The sequence below is a fragment of the Podarcis raffonei genome, chromosome 14 (assembly GCF_027172205.1).
Source record: "Podarcis raffonei isolate rPodRaf1 chromosome 14, rPodRaf1.pri, whole genome shotgun sequence".
Classification (NCBI taxonomy): Eukaryota; Metazoa; Chordata; class Lepidosauria; order Squamata; family Lacertidae; genus Podarcis; species Podarcis raffonei.
In genome coordinates, this window is record NC_070615.1 from 38,861,234 (window position 1) to 38,885,393 (window position 24,160).

At 45.7% G+C, this 24,160-nt stretch overlaps 1 protein-coding gene across 6 annotated transcripts in view; it reads right to left on the reverse strand.

Moving 5' to 3' along the window:
* Window positions 1-22,690, reverse strand: part of ABCC6 (ATP binding cassette subfamily C member 6) — a 40,313-nt gene extending 17,623 nt beyond the window's left edge. For 2 of the 6 annotated variants that reach the window (XR_008327455.1, XM_053364105.1), the window contains exons 1-16: window positions 21,633-22,690; window positions 19,163-19,339; window positions 17,448-17,573; window positions 15,380-15,517; window positions 14,123-14,248; window positions 12,966-13,027; window positions 11,286-11,417; window positions 9,672-9,875; window positions 8,359-8,536; window positions 7,321-7,482; window positions 4,845-4,937; window positions 4,554-4,757; window positions 4,319-4,465; window positions 3,388-3,475; window positions 1,276-1,345; window positions 733-859 (exon numbers count right to left, since the gene is read on the reverse strand). Coding sequence is in view for 5 of the 6 variants with exons in the window: in XM_053364105.1 (XP_053220080.1) it covers window positions 733-859; window positions 1,276-1,345; window positions 3,388-3,475; window positions 4,319-4,465; window positions 4,554-4,757; window positions 4,845-4,937; window positions 7,321-7,482; window positions 8,359-8,536; window positions 9,672-9,875; window positions 11,286-11,417; window positions 12,966-13,027; window positions 14,123-14,248; window positions 15,380-15,517; window positions 17,448-17,573; window positions 19,163-19,339; window positions 21,633-21,959 (2,361 nt within the window). In the remaining variant the exon portion in view is untranslated. Of the gene's footprint in view, window positions 1-732; window positions 860-1,275; window positions 1,346-3,387; window positions 3,476-4,318; window positions 4,466-4,553; window positions 4,758-4,844; window positions 4,938-7,320; window positions 7,483-8,358; window positions 8,537-9,671; window positions 9,876-11,285; window positions 11,418-12,965; window positions 13,028-14,122; window positions 14,249-15,379; window positions 15,518-17,447; window positions 17,574-19,162; window positions 19,340-21,632 lie in introns of those variants that run through there. The other 4 variants (XM_053364102.1, XM_053364103.1, XM_053364104.1 and 1 more) reach the window with 4 other exon arrangements.
* Between the last annotated feature and the right edge of the window lie 1,470 nt (window positions 22,691-24,160).

The window sequence follows — 24,160 nt, forward strand, 5'->3', positions numbered from 1 at the left end:
CAATTACAGTAGGATGCTAGTTTAATCCCCCCCATTAAACAAACAAACAAACAAACAAACAAACAAAAATAAAATGATAACACTTTTTATTCTCTTTGGATGCATTTTTTTAAAAATCAGCACAACATCTTTGCTGATGATGGAAAAGACGGTATGTAAATGGTCAGGGAGAGAGATTTCTAGGCTGGCAATCTAAAAGATTTCCAGGCCGTTGAGGAACATGTGCTTGGAGTCGTCAGCTTTCAAAAAATGAGGTTAAGAAAGGATGTAGCTCAGAAAGCAGCTATCGTTAACTATATATACATTAGACTCTGGTCTCGTACACACAATACATTTAAAGCAGGTTTAACACACATTTAAAGCATATGGCTTTCCCCAAAGACTCCCAGGAACTGTAATCTAAAGGTTCTGGGAACTGTAGCTCTGGAAGGGGTCAACTATAGTTCCCAGCACTGGTGGAGGAAGGGGGGTGCAGTCCGCGCTGGGTGTCATCCCGGGTGTGTGTGTGACATCGCTGTGTCACCCCCCTGGGACGCTCCATGTGGGCGGTACTACCCCCATGCTCGCCACCCTGCCTCCAAGGGCAGATCGCCCCTTCCAGGTGCCAGAGCAGCTAGCTCCGCCTCTGGTTCCCAATATTAATTGGAGGAAGCCAGGTGTTTTAAATGCAGAGTGTGTATGTGACCTAAAACTAAAAGCTTGCTTAGGATGGGGGGGGGGAGAAGCTTTTACCTTCATAGCCAGAGTGCCTTCTGTTCTGTGCAGCTCTCCAAGCAATGCTGAGAGCAGTGAGGATTTCCCCGCTCCAACCTGGCCAACCACAGCGCACAGACTGCCCCGAGGTATCGCTAGATTAATCCTGTGTGGATGGTAAGATATACTCCCATGAGCTTCTGGCACACGCTGTTGGAAGTGCAACAGCAGAGATAATCCGGGGTGCAACTTAAGAGTCAATTCTGTTGTTAGTAAGTCAGCTAACCGAGAGGGGTGGTGGCAGAGGCGATGCGTGCTCCTCAAGGTGTTGCTGTTGTACAGAATTAAAGAACTGCAGAGTTGGAAGAGACCTCCCAATGGTCATCTGGACCTACCCCTTGCAATGCAGGAATCGCGGCGGATCATAATCACAGCCAGTTTATTGGAAGGATTAAGAAACCCCAATAGCTCAGTTTATTTGCTTTTGTGGACTGTCCACCAACCCAATCCATAATCAAGATAAAAATCAGGAAAAGAGCTCATCTTTAGAAGAAAAGACCCAATTTGCTCGTGGCCATTTACCTTTTAAGGCAGGGAGGACTCTCTCTGCACCAGCTGAAGGTCCCTTCCCTTACCACAACACAATCCTGCACTGAGGAAGAAAGGCAGAGGAGCAATTATTATATGTGTCTTGGTACAACTGGTGGCTTTCTAGATCGCTTGCTATACAAGCGAAGTTGTTATAATGGGAACATATGCTAACCTTAGATACAATATAGAAAGTCGAGAGAATTAAAGGGGAAAGAATTTTGCCTTTCCAGATCATAAACAAAACACATCTGGATTCCCCCTTATTTTACAGATGGGGAACTTCAAGGAGCCTCAAATGTGGCGCCCTTTATGCCTCTCCATCTGGCCCCTGGCACTCTCTATAGGCCACACCCTCTCTCTATAGGCCACACCCCTCAGCTGGCCCTGTTTCACACCCTGTCTGAATGTTCCTCCCTGGCTGGAAGGTGTATAGAAGTCTGGTAATGGCTTTTGCCTCCTGTAGCTCTGCCTTCGCAGTTGGGAGGCAGCAATGCTTCTGAATGCCAGTTGCAGGAGTCCTGCTTGTGGGCTTCCCGTGGGCACCTGGTTGGCCACTGTGAGAACAGGATGCTGGACGAGACAGGCCCTTGGTTGATCCGGCAGGCTCTTCTTATGTACAGAAGGTAAAATTTATTTCCGTTGCTCTGCCCACTTTCCCCCCTGGCCCTGCTCACCCCTGGCATGTGGCCCTCGAAAGGTTGCCAAGTAGGGAATGTGGCCCTAGGACTGAGTATGGTTCCCTACACTACCTTATTTACTCACTATACATTTTCTCAGATAAATGCCTTCTGAGAAATTCTGGCTCAGGTCTGGCTAGCGATGGAAAAATACGTCAATTTCTTTCAGTTTGTCATTTTTCCAATTTTAATTCCACTTCTCTACATTTCCACATCAATGTGTAATTTTTAAACTAAAGTCCTCATGGAAATTCCTCAGAATTTTAGAGTGAATTTCTCCTAATATACACATTTTATATACAATTTTGCCTAACTTTTTTTTTTTTTGCAAAGCACATTTCCCCTCGTATGAGCTCAGCTTCTGGAAGAAAGGCGGGATGTAAATAAATATAAATGTTATAACAGTAATATTTCCCTTTCCCCCAATATTTTGCATTTTGTACGTTATTTCCACCAACATATGCATTTTTATGCATACTTTGCCACAGCATGTACATTTTTGTATGCCATATTTAGCTGGAGAACTGCATTGTGAACTTCGGAGAAATCTGATTTTTGAAAGATGGCTGTATTTTCATTTGTGTATTGCTTCAGAAACTGTGAATTAGGTAGATTTGCTTTCAGATGTGAACTGAATTGCATTGCTCCCCTAGATCTCTAGCTGGCAGAGATGGCTCACCCTATCCTGCTGCATAACAGCATGCCACTGTTGTGGGGATAAAAATGGGAGGGTTCTATTGGGTTTTTTGACTACGTGCAATTCTGTGCAGCTTCACACAGAGTCAATTAAGAGTTGGCCAACAGCCAAGCATGATTGAGCAGAGAGGAGTTACCTGCCTGGAGATATAGAAGCCTGGAAACAGCTTTACCATTGGTTAAGGTCTCACACAGGCATAATGATTTATGACCTACTGACTAGAATGTGTTTGTTGGTCAGTGTGGTTTTCTGAGAGTCGTTTGGTTTTGTTCAGAGAGTTAAGATCCATGTATCTGTTCCTGTATATAGTAACTTGTAGAGTCTGCTGTACATAATAAACACCTTATAAGTAATCAAGTTACTAGTAGCAGCCTTTGTTCCTGCTTCGTCCATCCTGCCTGCAACTGATTGCTTTCTGGAACTCTGCGTATGCTCTGCTAAGGTCTGGCTAAGGTCCTGCAACAGGTAAAAGTTGCAAAACAACCAACAGGTTTGGCAATCAGAACATAGGAGCTCAGTGGCAGAGAATCTGCTTTGCATGCAGAAGGTGCTGCCTGGGTTCAACCCTTGGCATCCCCAGGTAGGGCTAGGAGACGCTCCCTGCCTGAAATCCTGGAGAGCTGCTGCCAGCCAGTGCCAAGAATGCTGAGCTAGATGGTCCAATGGCCTGACTCACTAAAGGGCAGCCTCCTCTGCACAAAAGGAAAGCACCCATAAGCTGATACTTACTGCTGTCCAAAGAACCAGAGCCTGTTTCCGTTTGATCCAACTCCGCAAGGCAAAGAAAGGCAGCTAAACGGTTCAGGGAAACTTTTGCCTGGAACAAAGGACACACACAGCTGAACCTTGGTGGCTCTGTAGAACTGGCTCTGAAAACCAGTTTCTGGGAATCACAAGTTGGGGAAAGTGCTACTGTCCACACATCACGCTGGGCATTGCCAGTTTGCATTTCTTAGTGCAGAAAGTATTGATCTGGTGTGTAGATATCTTTCCTATTCTAATTAATTCAAGAGGGTTCTGGAAGCTTATCTGTGCGAAAGCAGCAAGCAGAAGGTTCCTGGTGTTTGGGTTACTCCTTCAGAGAAGCTTAGTACAGCTGGCTCAGACTTTTATCTCTTTCTGTCAAGGTCGTGCTGACTATGATAGTAGGGCCAGATGGAGCCTGGGTTTCCCTTTCTCTTTCTGTCTCTTTTCCTTCTGGTCTGGTATTCTGTACATAGTATGCTATAGTGTTAATTTTAGGCTTATAAGTTGCCGTAAGTTTAAGTTAAGTCTGCTGCAACTGGATTTCTTATGGACAGTGCAATCCTGAATGTATTGGATTTGTGACCATTATGCTCATTTGCCTTCAGTAGCAGTAAATATAATTGGATGAAATATAATTGCCTCTGGTCTATTTTTTGGGAATCCTGCAACGTGTTTACATTTTTACTCTGCTAACTATACACTGGAATTTATTCTGGATCAATATCGAGTAGAATTCTATGACAGGCATCTGGTTGGCCACTATGAGAACAGGATACTGGACTAGATGAGCTCTGGCCTGATCCAGCAGGACTCCTCTTATATTCTAAGAAGTTAGCTCAGATCACCAAGAAGGGGAGCTACAGCACCTCCTTGCTACACTCATGCAAACTGAAAGTTGACTTCTGGAGCTCACCTGCACAACAGCATTGATGGAGAAGGGGAGAAACGAATGAGCCCTGTTGAGGATGTTGATCAGGGTCAGGGACACAAAGGCTTTCTGCACATCCAGGATGTTTCCCTCATCTGCCAGCGTGTAGACTGCGAACATGATGAATGCAATCTGCAGTGAAGGAACAAGGGGGAGACAGTTGAAGAAGATACAGCAGTTTGTTCAGCTGTCTAAAAAGCACCAACCCCACCCCACTCACCAGGAACGTTGATGAGTGGAAAGAAACAAGAGACATAGAGAAGAGGAACTGTGATGCCTTAAGAGTTTGAAGTTCTTGAGTCCGGACACTCAGCGCCTTGTCCATGAAGTTTTCTTCCCAGCCATGCAGTTTTAGGATCCTGATGTCTCTGAGAATGGCGCTGGTGAGCTTCGCACGGCTGTCCTTATATTTCATCTGAGCCTCCTGAGAAACAAAACAATAACAGAGCCCGATATGGTTTCCAGCGTGGAACCAAAAACTTGCTAATTATTTGCAAGCAGCGACTCGTACCTGGAACTGGCTTCTCTTTTTGCTGATTGCAAAGTTCAGCGGCAAGAGGAATAAAAACACAGCAATAGCCGTCAAAGCGTATGGCCCGAGGAGCTAATAGGATGCAAAAATCAAAAGCAGTATTAGGTGAAAGAAACGTGGAGGAATAGTTTGACACACACACACCCCTTACACGTTCTGTCACCGTCACCCTTACATTTATTCAGTTGTCAGAAAAGGATATGAGAGTTGGCGTATATTAATATGCCAAGTTACTATATAAGTTACTATAATGACTTTGCGAGCCATTCAGAGACTTAAGTTGCATTCAGAGACCATGACCAAAGTTAGCAGAATTTGCAGGCAAGCAGTGTTCCTAAATACTGTGCTTTGGAGCATGCAGGGCAACATTTCCCTGGTGTTCTTTCCACTTGCCTTCTCCAGGGTGACCCAAGGAACTGACCCTCAGCAGCTGACTCACTTCTTTTCATTCCAGTCAGCGGCTGCAAAGCTCCTTTTTCATGCTGATTGGGTGGTTCTCGGATGCTGGAGACTGAGACACTTCTGCAGAAACAGTGATGACCCCCCTCCCAGCAAACCTGGAGCCTAAAGTGGGCAACAACATCCCCCTCCAAAAAACCCCAACCCCAGCCCAATGAGGAATAAGCATTCTTACCTGTCACAGAATGTTCAGCATCAACTGGAAAAGGAAGGGGGGTGAGGAAGTGTCCTGCTGTAGCCCTTTACAGCAGGAGTGAGCACCCCTGTGGCACTCCAGAAGTAGCAGGACTCCAACTCCCAGCATCCCTTACCATTGCCCATGACAGCAGGGCCTGATGGCAGTTGGAGTCCAAGGATATCTGGAGGGCAACAGGTTCCCCATCCTTACCTTACAGCTATTAGAGTTGAGGGGGAAGGTACGGGTGGCTAGAAACCTGAATACAGTGATAAGGTAAAGGGACCCCTGACCATTAGGTCCAATCGTGGCCGACTCTGGGGTTGTGGCGCTCATCTCGCTTTATTGGCCGAGGGAGCCGGCGTACAGCTTCCAGGTCATGTGGCCAGCATAACTAAGCTGCTTCTGGCGAACCAGAGCAGCGCACGGAAACGCCGTTTACCTTCCCGCCGGAGCGGTACCTATTTAACTACTTGCACTCTGACTTGCTTTTGAACTGTTAGGTTGGCAGGAGCAGGGACTGAGCAACGGGAGCTCACCCTGTCGCGGGGATTCAAACCTCGGGTTAAATACTTAATTCGTTCCGGAGGTCCGTTCTTAACCTGAAACTGTTCTTAACCTGAAGCACCACTTTAGCTAATGGGGGCTTCCGCTGCTGCCGTGCCGCCAGAGCACAATTTCTGTTCTCATCCTGAAGCAAAGTTCTTAACCCGAGGTAATATTTCTGGGTCAGCGGAGTCTGTAACCTGAAGCGTCTGTAACCTGAAGCATACGTAACCCGAGGTACCACTGTAAAAGCATTTCTGCTAGGAGGTGACATACTGCAACGTTTTGTTGCAGGTTGCACTTGCATGCTACCAAATGCCTCCATTATGAATACTAAGAGTCTTGTTTCCTTCCCCTCCAAAAAACAACAACTCCGTCACATATACATTATTCAATCCACCTGACCTTTCAACCACACATTTTGAAGAATTGTGTTGGACTAACTGTACTAAAGGAGAATCAAAGAACTTATTTCTTATCCAAGGCCTTCACTTAGCAATTGATTGTTTAGTTAAAACTCCTTGCACTGCTTCTTATGTATTAACAGAGACATCTAGTGGTCAGCTGAACAGGGCTGAATTTGCATGAATTCGGCTAAGCAGCGAAGGCACGTCTTTCACCACTGGTCCTCTCCCCTTTGCAATTCTGGGTGGATCAGCCTTGACAAAAATGACTGATTAAATTGACTTGTGTGAATAGTGTCCATTTGGTAAACACAATTTAAAAAACAGTATCGGCATTCTGGCACAAGAATACATATAAGAAACACTGCTTTGCGCGGGCACATTATCTACCACTCAACTTCCTTCTGCTTCCTTCTGCCAGGCCTGTACATATTGTGACTCACCAAGCCAATATGTCCACCAGCCATGCATAGTGGCTCATTACTGGCTGGATCAACCAAGACTGCAAAAACAAGTGGTTTGTTGACCAGTTAGAAAAAGGCTGGGGAACCCTTTCTACCCCAAGGGCCACATTCCCTTCTGAACAACCTTTTGAGGGCCACATACCCAGTAGTGTGTGGGGCCAGTGGCAAAAGAGGGTGGAGCAAACAAACCAAACCAAAACCCTTTGCACAGTACACTAGTCTCTACACACACTCACACAAAGGGTAATTAAAATTAGATGGCTTCTTTTTAGGAGTGGCTGGATTGTTTCTCTTTTATTGTACGGTATTCTGGCCTGTGCGCCTGTATGCAACACGTCTTGTCTCCTTGGCTTTTAAAGTCCCATATGACATGCCAAAGATCTAAGAAGCAGGCAGGAATCTTTTACCTGCCAAAGGAAGACGAAGCAGACGATAATCCGGATGGGGGCAAGCCAAGTTCCATTAAAATACGTAATGAGATCTGTTAGCTTTTGCACGTCAACAGAGACCAAGTTTACAATTTCCCCCTCCGTCGTCGCCTTCTTAGCTGCATCTGACATGGCTAAGATCTGCAGGAGGGAAAATGAAACCCACAAGGCCACAAATTGAATAAGGTTTAGAAAAAGACAGTGACCGACATCCCAAAATAAAGGACTCCGAATTCATTTTATGAAAATCTTTCAACCTGTTTGTCCTAAGGCAGAGGTGGGGAATCCTTTTCAGCCAGAGACAAAAGCAGACAGAGTAGTGAATGTGAACTTTACCTTTGTACAATGACCCCTGGTCCTGCTAGCTAGGGATGATGGGAGTTGAAATCCAAAAACAGCTGGAAACCCAAGTTCAGGAAACACTGGACAAGTGGGTCAGGACCCACAGGTCGGTTGTGAAGCCATCCCAGGTAGGTCATGGCAAAGCTGTTACTATGGCAGACCAACTCAAAGAGAACCGCATGCGGTGTCTGGGCTAGAACAGTCTTCTGACAAGACACTCATTTTCTCAATGAGTGCTCCAAAATGGCAGAAGAAAGGAAAGAACCTTTTTCAATAGGAAGGATATTTCTGGCCAACCATATGCCCCACCTTCTATAACAATGCCCTTAGAGAGGGAGCTCAGGACCAGCCAGAAATGTGATGGAATAGTGGTGCAATAGATCATCTCTACATATGAGAAATTGAGCTGTTGTTCCACTGTGTTTAAAAAGGTGTGGTTTTCTGAGAGCTGAAAAAGCAATGGAAGATGAATAGGGGAAACCTGGGAGGGGTATTTTTAACCACGATGTCATGCAGATGTCCATAAAAGGGCCATGAAGAAAACATGGCTGTTTCACAGCAAATGTACAGTGTAGAAACAGGCTTTTTGCCTGTCAATCTTCCTGGATCCAGTTCACAGCAGCAATGAGATGGAAGGAAAACAAGGGAGATGAGCCAACAAACAGCAGGCTTTACCTTCCGATATACAAGGCCTGTAACAGCAGTCTTCAGCCTCACTCCCAGCACAAGGCACATATACATGTATTGCTGCTCCAACAGTGTCTCAAGACAAGCTAAGAGGAACATCAACGTAGCATAGAAATAACCTTTCCAATAAGGAGCCTCTGGATCAGTGATGAAATCTAGGAAGAGACTACAAAAGGAGAAAGCATCGTCAACGACACACCTGGAATGAGGGCTACCACAGAGAGAGGAGCCCTCACAGCAATGCTTCAGGGCAGAATGAAGAACACGGGAAATGGACTTGAACTAAAGCCTGGTTGTCGGGTCATCTATCTAGCTCAGTGTTGTTCACTCTGATTGGCAGCAGCTCTCCAGGATCTCAGCAAAGGCCTTCCCCATCACCTGCTACTTGGTCCTTTCTTAACTGCAGGCGGCCAAGGATTGAACATTTGGTAGGCAAAGCACATACATGCTCCTCCAGTGAGCTGTGGTATGGGTACCTTCCCGCTCGTCTGCCCCCTGCCACCAGTATTCTCTATTCTATCTGGACATCCAGGGTTTTGGAACATCCAGTCTTTCATGCCAGCTACTACTTGATCCTTAAAAAGAACAACCTGGAGATGCCAGAAATTAAGAACAGAAAAGCAAGTCCTGCTTCATTATGATTTGCTTATGCACAATTCAAAGTGTTGGTGCTGAACTTTAAAGCCCTAAATGGCCTCAAATCAGTATACCTGAAGGAGCATCTCCACCCCTATCATTCTGCCCAGACACTGAGGTTCAGTTCTGAGGGCTGCCTGGCACTTCCCTCACTGCGAGAAGTGAGGTTACAGGGAACCAGGTGGAGGGCCTTCTCGGTAGTGGCGCCCGCCCTGTGGAACGCCCTCCCATCAGATGTCAAGGAAATAAACAACTATCTGACTTTTAGAAGACATCTGAAAGCAGCCCTGTTTAGGGAAGCTTTTAATGTCTGATATTTTATTGTGTCTTTAATATCCTGTTGGAAGCCGCCCAGAGTGGCTGGGGAGTAATGAATTATTATTACTATAGTTATTATTATTGTTAGTTGCTTCATTTCGCTCAGGGCAACCCAAAGCGACCTACAACTAACCAACCAACCCACCAGGTCAAAGGCCCAGTCTAGTCCTCACAACCAGCTGCCCAGGGGAGGCCTCAAAGCAGGACCTGACCATAACGCAAACCTCCCCATTTGCGATTCCCAGCAACTGGTATTCTGAGGCATATACTGCTTTTGACAGTGGAGGAAGAGGACAGCCACAAATGCTACGCTCTTCTTAGGAAGCAGTCTTTAGTTCTCCACGTACCTCAGTGTCTTTGGTATCAAAAACAAGAAGACGTCACCGAGGACTAAGCCAAGAGTCCCGAAAAGAAAATAGGTCCCAAACACGTTCCAGAAAGCTTTCAGGAGTGGCTTCCTTTTGCTATGTTCAGGCTGAAGCAGGATGGTGGTTTCTTCAGCGTTTTCACTAATTGCACGCTCTCTTTTAAATTTCGCGGAGTCTGCAATTCTGATCAACAAGGAAATAGAGAGCTCTAGTCTTTCACGTACTTGGTGCATCTGAATTCCTATTATCCAAATCCTTGTAGCCTTCTTCAGAAGCAGAGGGTGGTCCATTTAGGCAAACGGGGCAGTGCCCCACCAACCTCAGTCAGCCCCCACCTACCTGCCTCCTTACCTACAGCCAGACCAGGGGGTGGCAATGGCAGCCAGCTGCCTCCTCCTTAGTCCGTGTAGAATTCAGCAGGGAGAAGAGTGGGGACATAACTAGAATTCGTTGGCTCTGCCCATCATTGGCTCTGGTTCCACCTACTATTGGACTCCCTGCCTTTCTCCCTACAGCTCCCAATGGGCATTAGCAACTATTGCTCTCCCAGAAGTACTACTTTCATTCATTTTCATTCAAGGTGTGAGCAGGTCAGGAATCTTGGGTGCTGCTGCTAGGAATGGACAAATTAGTCAATTTCGGCTTCTCCTAGTTTCTAATTTCCCCACCTCTCTTAAGTTCAGTTCTCCACATTTCAACACAGATTTGCAATTATTATTCTTTTTTAAAATGCTTGTGAAAACCCACCAGCATTTTAACACAGATTTCTCCTTATGCACTGATTTTTGTACATACCGTATTTTTTGCTCTATAAGACTCACTTTTTCCCTCCTAAAAAGTAAGGGGGAATGTGTGTGCGTCTTATGGAGCGAAAGCAGGCTGCGCAGCTATCACAGAAGCCAGAACAGCAAAAGGGATTGCTGCTTTCACTGCACAGCGATCCCTCTTGCTGTTCTGGCTTCTGAGATTCAGAATATTTTTTTTTTATTGTTTTCCTCCTCCAAAAACTAGGTGCGTCTTGTGGTCTGGTGCGTCTTATAGAGCAAAAAATACGATAATTTCCCCCTAACATGCACATTTTTACAAAGCAATTTTCCATAATGTGAAGAATTGCTGTATGGTATTTACCCTAGCATGTGCATTTTTTTTACACATTACTGGAGAACTGCACTGCAACATTCAGAGAAGTGCAAATTTCAAAGGATGCTTGTGTTGCAGTTCATGCATTGTTTTGGAAAGTGTGAATTGGGTAAGTCTGTCTTGAAAATGTGAACTGAATGTCTATAGCTGCTGCCTAACACCCAAGAACCCATAAAACCTGTCCTTGCTGGTCCAGACTCAGGGGTCATCTACATTAGGGAATTGCCCTCCAATTCCCACCAGCCTCGCAGCCAGCATGGCTAATGGTCAGGGCTGATAGGAATTGTAACCTAACAACTTCCAGAGAGCAACAATGTCCTGTTCTCAACAGAAGCCAGCCAGATCCCTCCTATGAAGGTACCTGCTCTTCTGGAAACGTGAAGGACTAGCACCTTCCTTCCTTCCTTCTTTCCTCGGTAGTTGTTCTTATGCATACACACAAAAGGCACTTACTGCTTGGCTCTTGCACAATGCTCATTCCATGCATCTTCAATCTTGGTAACGATATCTTCAGAGGAATTTTCTCTCGCAAGTGACCACAGGTCTTCTGCTTGTAATGGCTGCCGATATCCCTTCCAGAGCAACCTATGAAACAGAGGTCGTTCCCAATCAATTGAGCGGAATAGATTATCTAGTCTGGGGGGTAGGGGTGGTCATCAACATTGTTTTTTTCCACCAGTGCACACATTTGGAATTCTGAGAGAGCGTGGTGGGCAAGAGTGACCTGCGAGTTCCATGCTGGCGACTCCTGCTTTTAGGCTACCAGGCCCTATAGTTGGTTTCCTCCTTTGGTGACATTGGCAATGGTGTCATTGATAAAGAAAAATGGAAGGGTTAGGTTACAGGTTGCACTTAGGGCTGCTCTTCGTTCCTGAAAAGTACAGTGGTACCTCAGGTTAAGAACTTACCATGTTTTTCGCTCCATAAGACACGCCTAGTTTTTAGAGGGGGAATGCAAGGGGGGGGGGGAATTCTTTAAAGGGAGCACTGAGTAGAGCCTGTATGCATCCCAGGCTCTGCTCAGTGCTCCCTTTCATGAGCTGCGTGGAGCATGTGTGCAGCGCTTGCAGGCTTTTCCCTGAGGAGGGAGAAGAGCAGCCCGTCAGTCCTTTCTCCCTCCTCGGGGAAAAGCCTGCAAGCGCCACACACATGCTCCACGCGGCTCGTGAAAGGGAACGCTGAGCAGAGCCTGGGATGCATACAGGCTCCGCTCAGCGCTCCCTTTAAAGAGCTGCGTGGAGCGTGTGTGCGGCTCTTGGGGGCTTTTCCCCGAGGAGGGAGAAGGGACTGACGGGCTGCCCTTCTCCCTCCTTGGGGAAAAGCCCCCAAGAGCTGCACACATGCTCCATGCAGCTCTTTAAAGGGAGCGCTGAGCAGAGCCTCCCACCTGCATTCGCTCCATAAGACGCACACACATTTCCCCTTACTTTTTAGGAGGGAAAAGGTGCGTCTTATGGAGCGAAAAATACAGTAATTCATTCTGGAGGTCCATTCTTAACCTGAAACTGTTCTTAACCTGAGGTCCCACTTTAGCTAATGGGGCCTCCTGCTGCCACCGCCACATGATTTATGTTCTCATCCTGAAGCAAAGTTCTTAACCCAAGGTACTATTTCTGTAACCTGAAGCGTCTGTAACCCGAGGTACCACTGTACATGAAAGAGGATGTTGGAAGAGTGGCACCCCTGCACACTTCCTGCTTTACTTCTATGTGCTTATCATGGCTTACATTAATTCTACTGGGTCTGACTTTTTCACCCTGATCACTTGGAGGTGTGAGTGTGCATGAAATATTGCCATTCTCTCCTTTGGGGGCAGTTGATGATTGGGGTACGTAGCCGGGGATAAGTGACCAGCATAAGTGGCTCTCGTGGCACTCACTCAAAAATCTAAATGTGCCCACAAGGTTGGGGCTCCCTGATATATATTATGAAGAATGAGATGACCTTCTGGAAGAAACTTTCTGGAAGAAAATTTGGCAAATTAGCCTCCTGGGGTTCAAGGACAGACAAAAGGAAGACCTTCGTCCCGGAGCACATAACTCTTTGTCACAAGACGCCTTGGTGACCCCTGGCATTGTGAGCCAAATTGGTAATTACGTTTGCCACATGATGCAACATTGCTTATTTTCTTACCCAGCAAACCACCAAAATGTGATTTTGGAAGCAAAAGAGGCCCCAGCTTCAGGACACGGGTTCTGCAAATGTTCAAAAGGGGGGAAAGGACAGCTTTCAGGTCTACATAAATACGTATACAATATCTGGTGCAGTGGGAAGAAGATACCTAACTGGGATCTGCAATGGTTTCTGGTTCAAAAATGTTCATCACTAGCAACAGCATAAAGGGTCCTAAGCAGGGATGGAGGAGAAATTCAATTTGGTATACATTTAAAGCCTTATCTGTACTTTCCCAAAACAATGTGGGATGCAAAACACAGCTACCTTTAGAAATTCACACCTATCCAAATTTTGGAATGCAATTCTCCAAGCAAATAATGTTTACAAAAATGAATATAGTAGGGGTAAAAATGCATAAAAAATGAAGATATTAGTGAAAATAACATACAAGAATGCATTACATTAGGGGAGATTGCTTGCAAAACTGCACATTTCAAAACTGTGTGAGGGAAGCTACTAGCAGTTTCATGTACATTGTCGCTCATCCACACAATTTATTTGACTCCAAGGACCTCACATGAAGTTCTCAGAGAGCTGGTTGAATTATGAATGAGGATAATCTACATGTCGTTTCCCCAAATCTTTCAGATGCCAGATTAATGCCATTGAACATGTGGTGCTTACTGCAGAGGCAGCGGCAGAGCTAGTTGCTCAGGCAACCGATCTGCCCAGGGGGGATTTTGTCACACACACCCTGGGATGACACCCGGGGCGAACCACGCCCACCGCACCTCTGTGCAAAGGACTGTTGAGAAATGACCATCCAATGTGAAATGTCAAAAGCATTTCTTTAAAATAATTCATATATGCACTTTGGGGTCATTATAGCTGAATACATATATGCGTGTTAAGTGTATGTGTATAAAATGAAGACTGCTTCTTAATTCATACCTTATTTTCCATTCTTTTAAGCTGCAATCATATGCATACTTACCTGGAAGTAAATCCCATTGAACTCAGTGGAATTTACTTCTGAGTAGACCTACATAAAACCTTTTGGTTTTTGGAGAACGTATCAACTCTTTCCCCTGTGGGAACAAGGACTAGAAGCCTTAAAAAGAGACTTGATACCTGGCATCTTTGAAGCTCTATAAATTAAAAGCGGAAATGCTTACGGCCTCATTGCCAACTTTGGAGAAGAAAGGAGGGTGGTCTACAAAGCAACAGAGGATCAGTTCCAATATGACCAAGGTGAAACGAACGTATGAGATAACACGATGGAAGGGTTCGTCTCTAAATCCCTGCAAAAATAAAGAAGAATGGCTTGTCGTTATGCATATCTAGGAGACCATGCCCTCCTTCTCTACTATAGAGGCAGCATTAGCTTCTCAGCAGAAACAACAGCAACCAAGTGGTTTATACAGGATAAAACTATCACAGAAGTAGCTTTAGAATAGCTTATGAAAGCTGCTTTTACATTTTTAAAATCTCGGGGGGGGGGGAGGGGAATACATGGAAGTTGTATAAATCCCAGTATTAGAAGGAAGTCTGGAGATACAGCGGTACCTCAGCTGTCAAACACAATCCGTTCTGGCACAATGGGCGGCCTGCAATTTTAATTGAGAAAAATGAGGAAAATACAGCGGAAGCCGTTCGACTTCTGAGGTACATTCGAAACCGGAAGCATTTGCTTCTGGGTTTTCAGCATTCTAAAACCGAAATGTTCGGCTTCCGAGATGTACGAAAACTGTGGTAACACTGTATTAGCTTTCTTCAGAAAGCGAGGAGACTCTCGTGCCACATGATGAGATACTGGGCCAAGCCCAAGGTGTTAATAGTATCATATAAAGCCTTAAGTGTCTTGGGATTCAAGCACCGAAAAGGGTGTCTTCTCTAACATCCAGCATCTCAGCATCATCAAGCATGGCCTCATTGGTGGTGCCACCATTGGAGGTTACCGGGTTGCCATTGACCCATGACAGGGCCTTTTCAGTGGCTGTTCCTAGCTTGTAGAATGCCCTCCCTGGTTGAGGTATAAGAGAAACAAGAGTCTCCTAACAACTCTCAGCACCCTGAACACACTACAGCTCCCAGAATTCTTTGGGGGACGGCATGGCTGTTCAAAGTAGTAGCATGGTGCTTTAAATGCATGGTATAAGTGTGGCCTCATAGGCCTAGTGCCTCTGACCCAGGAGGTAGTACAGTGGACCCTCCGGATACAAATGTCATTCATTCCGGGGGTCTGCGCACACCCCGAAAATTACTTAACTAGAGGCCCTGCTTCTGCGCACGTGCGAGGTGCACAAAGTGCTTCTGCGCATGCGTTTGCAACCTGAAAGTTACGTTACCCTAACGTAACGTAACCCGAGGGTCCACTGTATATAACCGCTATGAGTAAGCAATTATAAACTTATACATAATTATGGACTTACACCTACCACGCCATGTTGTATTTTGGAGCTAAAGGGAATGATAGAAGAGAGGAAGAAGAGTAACCAATACACCAGCAAAACGCCCGAAGACTGCACACCTTTCAGTCGTTCCATCTGGGTTAGAAATATCACCAGGACCTTTTTTTTAAAAAAAGAGGCAGGGGAAAAAAATGCTCCATACTGTATAAAACATTTTAAAAACATGGTCGTACTAGGTTCAAATTTATTTCTATATAACCATCAAACCAACGTGACAAAAACATTGATGAGCATGAGAGTAACACAGGGTAATGTCAACAGAAATTGATTTAGACCCAAATGCAAAGTACGCCGTTTACCTTCCCACCGGAGCGGTACCTATTTATCTATTTGCACTTGGACGTGCTTTCGAACTGCTAGTTTGGCAGGAGCAGGGACCGAACAACGGGAGCTCACCCCATTGCGGGGCTTCGAACCACCAACCTTCTGATCGGCAAGTCCTAGGCTCTGTGGTTTAACCCACAGTGCCACCCGCGTCCCACATCCAATATAAACAACCCTTAAAGTGCGCAATATCACTGGCAGCTGGTAACATGCCCGTCTTTTCAAACATGGCAAAACAAATTTGTGCAAATGGGGGGGGGGGAGTAACACCTAAAGCAGGGGTGTCAAACGCAAATTCATCGGGGGCCGCATCAGCAGTTTGGTCACCCTCAAAGGGCCGGTTGTATCTATAGGACTCAATATGCGCTCAATATAAAAACAAGTGGAGGTTTCCTGAATGCATGTAAAGTGGAGGTTTCCTGTGTAGAACGGCCGGCGCCGCTAGAGGGCAGGCGTTCTCTGGCTTGTAGGCTGCCGCGCATGCGCTGAAGAGGCGGCTTTCTTGTGTCAAAAAAAAAAAGTGAGAATAAAAGGTGAAGGCTGGCAGCCGGCGGCGGCTACACGGGCCACATGACGAGGTCTGGCGGGCCGGATTCGGCCCGCGGGCCTTGTGTTTGACACCCGTGACCTAAAGGAATAAAAGCATGAAACAAACTTAAAAGTCTGAGTCTTCCCAGCAAGACACAGCATTCTTTTTTACGATGTTTTCATTGTAGAAAGCTAAAAGTCCTGCTAAAACACAATCCCATTTGTAAGACATGGTCACACAATTGAACCAAATGGGCCTCCAAATCTTAATCGGGACCCTAGCGGAGAAGGTATGGGGTACTTTGGGGCTGAAGGTGTTTTAACCCTTTACTTGTGCTATTCTGGATCATGCCCAACACTTGGAATATGCACTGGGGGAATTTAAAAAAAATAAATTCTTTTTTCAAGGTAGGGCCATGGCTTTGTGGTACAGCATCTGTCTTGAAGGCAGGGGTATCTCCCTGTGATTGAACCAGCAGGTGCTCTACCACTGAGCTACAACCTTCTGTACACTTCTATGTGGCATCCCTCCAGGTTTTTGAAGAGTGCTGCTCTCATTCCCTTCCGTCTCCTCCAGCTGAAGCATGCCCAATTCCTTTCTCATGTATGCACTGCTTTTGAAGAGGATCAGGAAGTTTTGGTTTGTTTGTTGTGGTTTTTTTAAAAAGAGGTGCAATGTGAAAAACACAAGAGAAAATTGTTACGTATTGAAGTTCTCACCCTGACCACCAGAGGTATTGTGTATATAGTTTTCACTCAGGTCCACGTACCGTAAGTTAATTTAGGCGGGAAACCCTGGGCTGTTGTTGTTACAATGTTGACAGCCGGCTGCCTATAAAAGCAGGCCGGCTGAGCTGTTTGCTGTTCAGTTCAGTTCAAGCTTACTTATAAAGAACTACAGTGGTACCTTGGGTTACATACGCTTCAGGTTACAGACTCCGTGAACCCAGAAATATTACCTCGGGTTAAGAACTTTACCTCAGGATGAGAACAGAAATCACATGGCAGCGGGAGGCCCCATTAGCTAAAGTGATGCTTCAGGTTAAGAACAGTTTCAGGTGAAGAACGGACCTCCAGAACGAATTAAGTACTTAACCCAAGGTACCACTGTACTTGGAGAAATCTCTGTGCCGTCTGCTATGTCCACCCACCACTTAATAAAAATAATAAGCGTTACCATTGTGACCACTTGCAAAGGAGGAGCAATGATAAATCCCGGTGCACGAGGAATTCCTTGGGTCGCTTCCCAAAGGATGTAGAAGGCAGTTGACAGACACAGCAAGAGCAAAGCAAAGCCAAGAACCTGGAAACAGGGAGAATGCCTCAATCAGAACAGCAGACTAAAAAGGACAGAGTGGGTGTGAAAGGGGCAAAACAAAGCATCAGCATCTCACCCACCTATTTCAAGTCATGAAGGATTGTATCTTCTACTCAGAGCAGACGTTGTGAACTAATTTAGGTTCATTCATTTCAATGGCTCCAACGACTACAACTTAGTTTGAGTAAAACCCTGAGGAAACAGAGGCATAAGTGTGCCTCCGGGTGACAGGTTCACAGAGTATTTGTCTTGATTTGCTTGCACATAGCTTACACAAGGTTCAACTATGTCCAGTCTTATTTAGTGGGGCTGCCCTTGAAGACGACTGTGAAACTTCCATTGGTTCAAACCGGCTGGGGTTCCCTTCATGTCTCCCATAACTCATTCTAAAACATCTGCATTGGTTGTCAGTTCATTTCCAGGCCCAGTTCAAGGTGCTCACATTAGTATTGTTGTTGTTGTTCAGTCGTTTAGTTGTGTCCGACTCTTTGTGACCCCATGGACCAGAGCACGCCAGGCACTCCTGTCTTCCACTGGCTCCTGCAGTTTGGTCAAACTCATGCTGGAAGCTTCGAGAACACTGTCCAACCATCTCGTCCTCTGTCGTCCCCTTCTCCTTGTGCCCTCCATCTTTCCCAACATCAGGGTCTTTTCCAGGGAGTCTTCTCTTCTCATGAGGTGGCCAAAGTATTGGAACCTCAGCTTCAGGATCTGTCCTTCCAGTGAGCACTCAGGGCTGATTTCCTTCAGAATGGATAGGTTTGATCTTCTTGCAGTCCATGGGACTCTTAAGAGTCTCCTCCAGTATGGCCCCAAATACCTCTTCCCCAACAGACCCCGGGGCTCGGGTATTATGATTGACAGATAGGGCCCTATTGGTTGTTCCACCGCCCTCAAAAGCTTGGCGAGTGTCCTGGGGCCTTCTCTGTGGCAGCCCCATCATGACTCTCTGCCCACAGAGGTGCGTCTTCATTCTGTAGTGAGTGCTGAAGACACACCTCTTTTATCTCTGTTTTTGATACCTGAGGTGTAGACTTTTAGGACCTGTCTTATTTCTGTGATTGTACATTGTTTTGAATTGTGTTTAACATTGTGTTTTAATGATTCTAACCCGCCCTGAGACCTTAGGGTGAAGGGTGGGTTGTAGTTGTTGATAATAATAAAGCATTTGTTTCAGCGGTGCATCAAATAATAAAGCATCAAATTTCAGTGGTGCCCCGTGTGATGCTGAAATTCGGCGCCTCTCGCTCTCCATTCTAAAGCATTATTTTGGCGCCCCATGCAGCATGGCAACCACCTCTGACAGGCAGATTATATGACAATGAGCATCTCAAATTCATCCTGATTTGCTTGTGCATTTTAAAATACCGGTACATTTCCCCACAAATCCTTCATTTGTTACACACTTTTCAGTGCATTCCCCACCACTTTTCTAACCACAAAAAGGCCCTTGGTTGGTTTTTTAAAAAGTGGATTCATTAAACTACGATGACAGGGTCATGTAATCCACACCTAAATTTCCTGTACGTGATTGTAAACCTCCTGCAAAACGATGACAATCTGGAGAGCCTTACCATTTTTGCTTTGAAGATAGCCGACATCCTGATGTAACCTCTGCAGTTTTTCCTAAGATAGAGGTAATAGACAGGGAAAGACACCCAAAGGTAGACACATGGAATCCAAATCAGCACAGTACTCTCAAAACACGAAGTGAAGCCTGGAGTAGCTGTATGCCATGTCTGGTTCCAATCCTGCAATGACAGAAGAGCATGAATGCTAAAGTTTTAAAGCAGGGAGGGACAACCCGTGTTCTGCTGAGGACCACTTTCAGTCTTGAGGGCTGCAGGAAGTGGTACCAGAGTAAAAAGTGGGCATGGTTGTCAGGCAGAGCCAAAAGAGGGTGAGGGCACCCTTTATTATTTTTTTTAAAAAGAAATAAAAGTGAACCTGGGACCTTTTATATGCAAGGCATGTGCTCTGACACGGAACTAGGGTACTTTTATAATCTGATTCCCAGTTCAAAATGCTTGGAAATTAGACTTGCACCAAAGCTATTTCTATGTATACTGAATGCAGTAACAGAAAAGCGCTTTGCACATGCTCAGGGGCGCACCCTTAAGAGGGAACAGCCAGCATTGCAATGTTTTAGATAGCTGATTGTTTATTTTAGATGTGATTATTGTTGTTTTACTGAGGTGACTGCCCGGCTGTGATAAGATATATAGACACCATGAAGGGGAGTGTATGGCTGTTCCAAATAAATAAATGCACTGCAAACTTTTTTCAAAATTGACCCTGCTTTGTATCCTGAGTGTTTTTGCCTGGCTGGAATGTGTCCTTGAACTCTGTTCATGCCTCTTGCTTCTGTCGAAAAAAAGCCGACTGTGCAAAGGCAGAATTTACATTTGATGTTCCACCTACTTTTGCCTCTGGGACTTACATCTGAATAGATGTTTAGAGGATTTAACTGTTAAATAAATAAACAGATAAAATTGTACCGTCATTTTAAAGCAGTACTGACTCCATCTCATGCCCTAATTTTCAAATATTAAGGTGCAAAAGGGAACAATTTCAGCTGCAGTCTATGAGAAAAGATTAGCACATTTGGATGTGTGTGTGTTTTAATTGCCGCAGAAGTCCAAAGTTTCTCAACGGTACACAGATACTGACAGATCAGTAAGGAAAGTTTAACAGGACCGTTGACTAGCCTGGCTTCTTGCTCATTGAGCCTGCCTCCAGAATGAATTTAGGGGAGAAATCAGGAACTTAGCATTAAAAGAGAGATGAAAACAGTGGTGGCTGGTGCCCCACTGCGGCTGGCAGGGTGGAAGGTGGGGAGGCCCAACAGTAGGCGGGGCCAGAGCCAATAAGAGGCGGAGCCATCTAATTCTAATTTTGTCCCCATCCTCCTCCCTGCTGAGGTCTACAAGGGGCAGCACTGCAACCGAAGCTTTGTATACATTTGTGGCTTAAAATGCACATACTCACACCCCTGGCTGCGTTTCAAGTTGCTTTTGCACATTGCTGTACACACCAGAGAGGGACTGAGGATATCTTCACCAGATGCATGTTACATGTTTAGATTCCATGCACTTGCAACTCTCATGCCCCTTGATTCCCATTCAGGAAGCTGCCATCTGCACATGTGCAACAGCTTTTTCAAGCGCACACACCTCAGCTTCATTGCGGAACCAAAGGCGGCTTGCCTTTTCGTATCAGATGCAAGGAGGCCTGAGGGGCAACACATCAGAGAGCAGTATTCTTTGAGAAACTATGGGGTAGCTATGTATGTGTGCCAAGCTCATGTGTGCACAGCCAAGCGCAGGGCCAGGGCCTTTTCAGTACTGGCCCCGATCTGGTGGAACGCTCTGTGACAAGAAACTAGGGCCCTGCGGGACTTGACATCTTTCCGCAGGGCCTGAAAGAGCTGTTCCACCTGGCCTTTGGTTTGGACTCGGTCTGACCCTTATGTTTCCCTCCCCTTATGGTCTTGATTTATTGGCTACTTTAAAATGAGGCTGCATTTTAAATTGCATTTTAACCTGTATTTTAAATTGGTTCCCCCCCCCTACTCTCTTTTTCCCCTATTATGTTTTTACTGTGATTTTATTGGTGTTAGCTGCCCTGAGCCCAGCTCTGGCTGGGGAGGGCGGGGTATAAATTATTATTATTATTATTATTATCATCATCATCATCATTATGTGTGCCCAGCTTGCAATGCCAGTGAGGAGAGAGGGCATGTGTACACAGTCTTAGGAGGAGAAAACTGACAGCCCCCCCCCACTGGAAGAAAGAACGACGGGAGGGGAGAAATGAGGTTGGTGGGAGAGTGACCCATTCGCCACACCACACCAGGAAAACACGTGGCATGGCCCCTTACCTCTCTGTGTACAAGTGGGTGTGTGATTTGCTTAGTTGTGCAAGAGGGACAGCGAGCAGGAGCTGTAAATGTTATGCAGCAAAGAGGCCACCAGACCTACTTTCTCTCTTGTTGCAGCTCACCCAGAAAACTTTGCCCAACTGAGACATGTGGCTGACACTCACCCACAGCTCTGCAAACTGATCCTCCTTGGATCTGCACAGCCAGCTCACTCTGCTCATGGTTCCTGCTTGTTGCCTTCTCAGCAGCCACTCCTGATCTTCCGCAGCTGCTCCAGTCTGCTGTCTAGTCTCTTTTCCACAATTCCTGCCCCCTTTGGCTTGAGAACTGCCTCTTTCAAGGGGCGGGGATTCAACTAGCCTCTCTAGTATGGACCTGTTTTGCCAAGGGCATGCCTTCAGCAGATACAGGTTTTTTTGTTTAAAAAAAGGGGAGGTGATTTTAAATATGACCAAATGGAGAAAATGGGAGATTATTATTATTAATTTCATTTTTGAACTGCTTCCTGTGGGGCATCCTGAAGCAATGTACAATATAATTACTGGTAACACATAAAACAGTTACATATATAAACAATTAGAATAACTGCACATATGAAAACATTTTAAAGCCACAATTATAAATATAAGAAACTGTTTAGAGCAACAGGACCTCAAACTGCAATATCAATTCAAATGCAAAGCAAATCTAAACCGGGATAAATAATTTAGGAGGCTTCTTGAGGACTCTTCCAACCCTACAAGTCTATGATTCTATGAAAGAGGAACGGCTTTAGCAGGCTCCAAAAAGACAATAGAAGAAAGGCATATTAATATGTCTGATGTGCAGTGGGAGGGAGTTCCAAAGGGTAGGTGTGTTTGGGCTGCTAGCACGCCAGACATTTAAAGCACACCCTGCCAAAGAATCATGGGAACTGTAGTTTACCCCTCATAGAAATTCCCAGCAGCCTTAGCAGATTTACAATTCCCAGATTTCTTTTTGTTTTGGGGGGTGGGATGTGCTTTGAATGAATGCTGTGTAAAAGGCCCAATTCCAACAGGGTGCAGAGAATGGACGCCTCCTGCAGGGTGCCCTCTCCTGCACTACATTGGGACAGTTTGGGTAGGTAAGGGGTGAGATGATCTTTTAGCATGTCTGGGTAACTGTACTGGAGCGCCAGAGAAACATTTAATGCATGTATGTCTGGCAACCCTAAACCATCCCTCTCAACGCAGAAAGGCAGAAAGTGAGGCTGCTGTAGTAAAGTCCAGCGGGGCTCGGGCAGCTGGTTTGTTATAAAATAACTGAATAAACCGAAAACTGGTAAATGATTCTCCCAAGCTGCAAAGCAGCCCACGATTTAGCAACAGCAAGGGCAATGGGCTTCATGCCACCTGCTCAGTTTTGTGGTGTGTGATTTTATTGCTTAAGTAATCCACCTCAGGAATCCCATGGCCACTTCTGTCTTCTTCAGCATGCAAACTTTGGAACGCCCTGCCTATTGACATCAGTCAGTTACTCTTTTTTATGCAATGCTAAAAACATTTTTTGGGGGGACACAGGTCGTGCTGTGGGTTAAACCACAGAGCCTAGGACTTGTCGATCAGAAGGTCAGCGGTTCGAATCCCCGCGCCAGGGTGAGCTCCCGTTGCTCGGTCCCTGCTCCTGCCAACCTAGCAGTTCGGAAGCACGTCAAAGTGCAAGTAGATAAATAGGTACCGCTCCGGCGGGAAGGTAAATGGCGTTTCCATGTGCTGCTCTGGTTCGCCAGAAGCAGCTTAGTCATGCTGGCCACATGACCCGGAAGCTGTATGCCGGCTCCCTCGGCCAATAAAGCGAGATGAGCACCGCAACCCCAGAGTCGGCCACGACTGGACCAAATGGTCAGGGGTCCCTTTACCTTTAAAAACATTTTTGTTTACGCAAACCTATCCAGGCATGTAAAATGTTGACATTAAACTGAGTTTTTAGTACTGATAATTTCATTGTTTCATCTTTCTGTAAAGTGCTTTGAGTTGTTGGGTTGTTTTTTTACCATCAAGCAGTTTATAAATTTTATGAAATAAATAAATAAAATGAACAGAAATCAATCAATAATAATTTCTTTACCAGTTTTCTTAAGCAGGTTTACTCAGGAGTTAAGTCTCATTGCATATCAATGGGAACTTATCAAGTCAGCAGAGCCTTGCAGCTCTGTCCCAACCAGGTTTACTCAGAAGTAAGTTCCATACCGAGGTTAAACATTAGAGTGCTTAAGAGTGTAGCTCGACTGCACAATCCTTCCTTCAGAAATAACAGCGCAATCCTAACCAAGGCTGCATAAGCACTATACATTTAAAAGCAAATGGCTTTCCTCAAGGACTCCTGGGAACTGTAGTTCACCCCTCACAGAGTTACAACTCCCATAACACTTAAAACTCCCAGGGTTATATCCTACTTTTCCTCTAAAGGAGCTCAAGGTGAGCACACACAGTTCCCCACAGTCTTAATTTCATTCTCACAACCCTGTGAGGTAGGCTAGACGGCAACCGGCCCTGGGTCACCCGTGAGCTTCATGATTGAGTGGGGATTCGAACTCTGGCCTCCCAGTCTGACACTCTAACCACTAAGCCACACTTCTGCTCTAGTGCAACCCCAGAGGCCCCGTCTCCCTCCTCCTCTATTGAAATGAAGGCAAGGAGGGAGAGATGGGGGACTTATTTTTATCCACTGC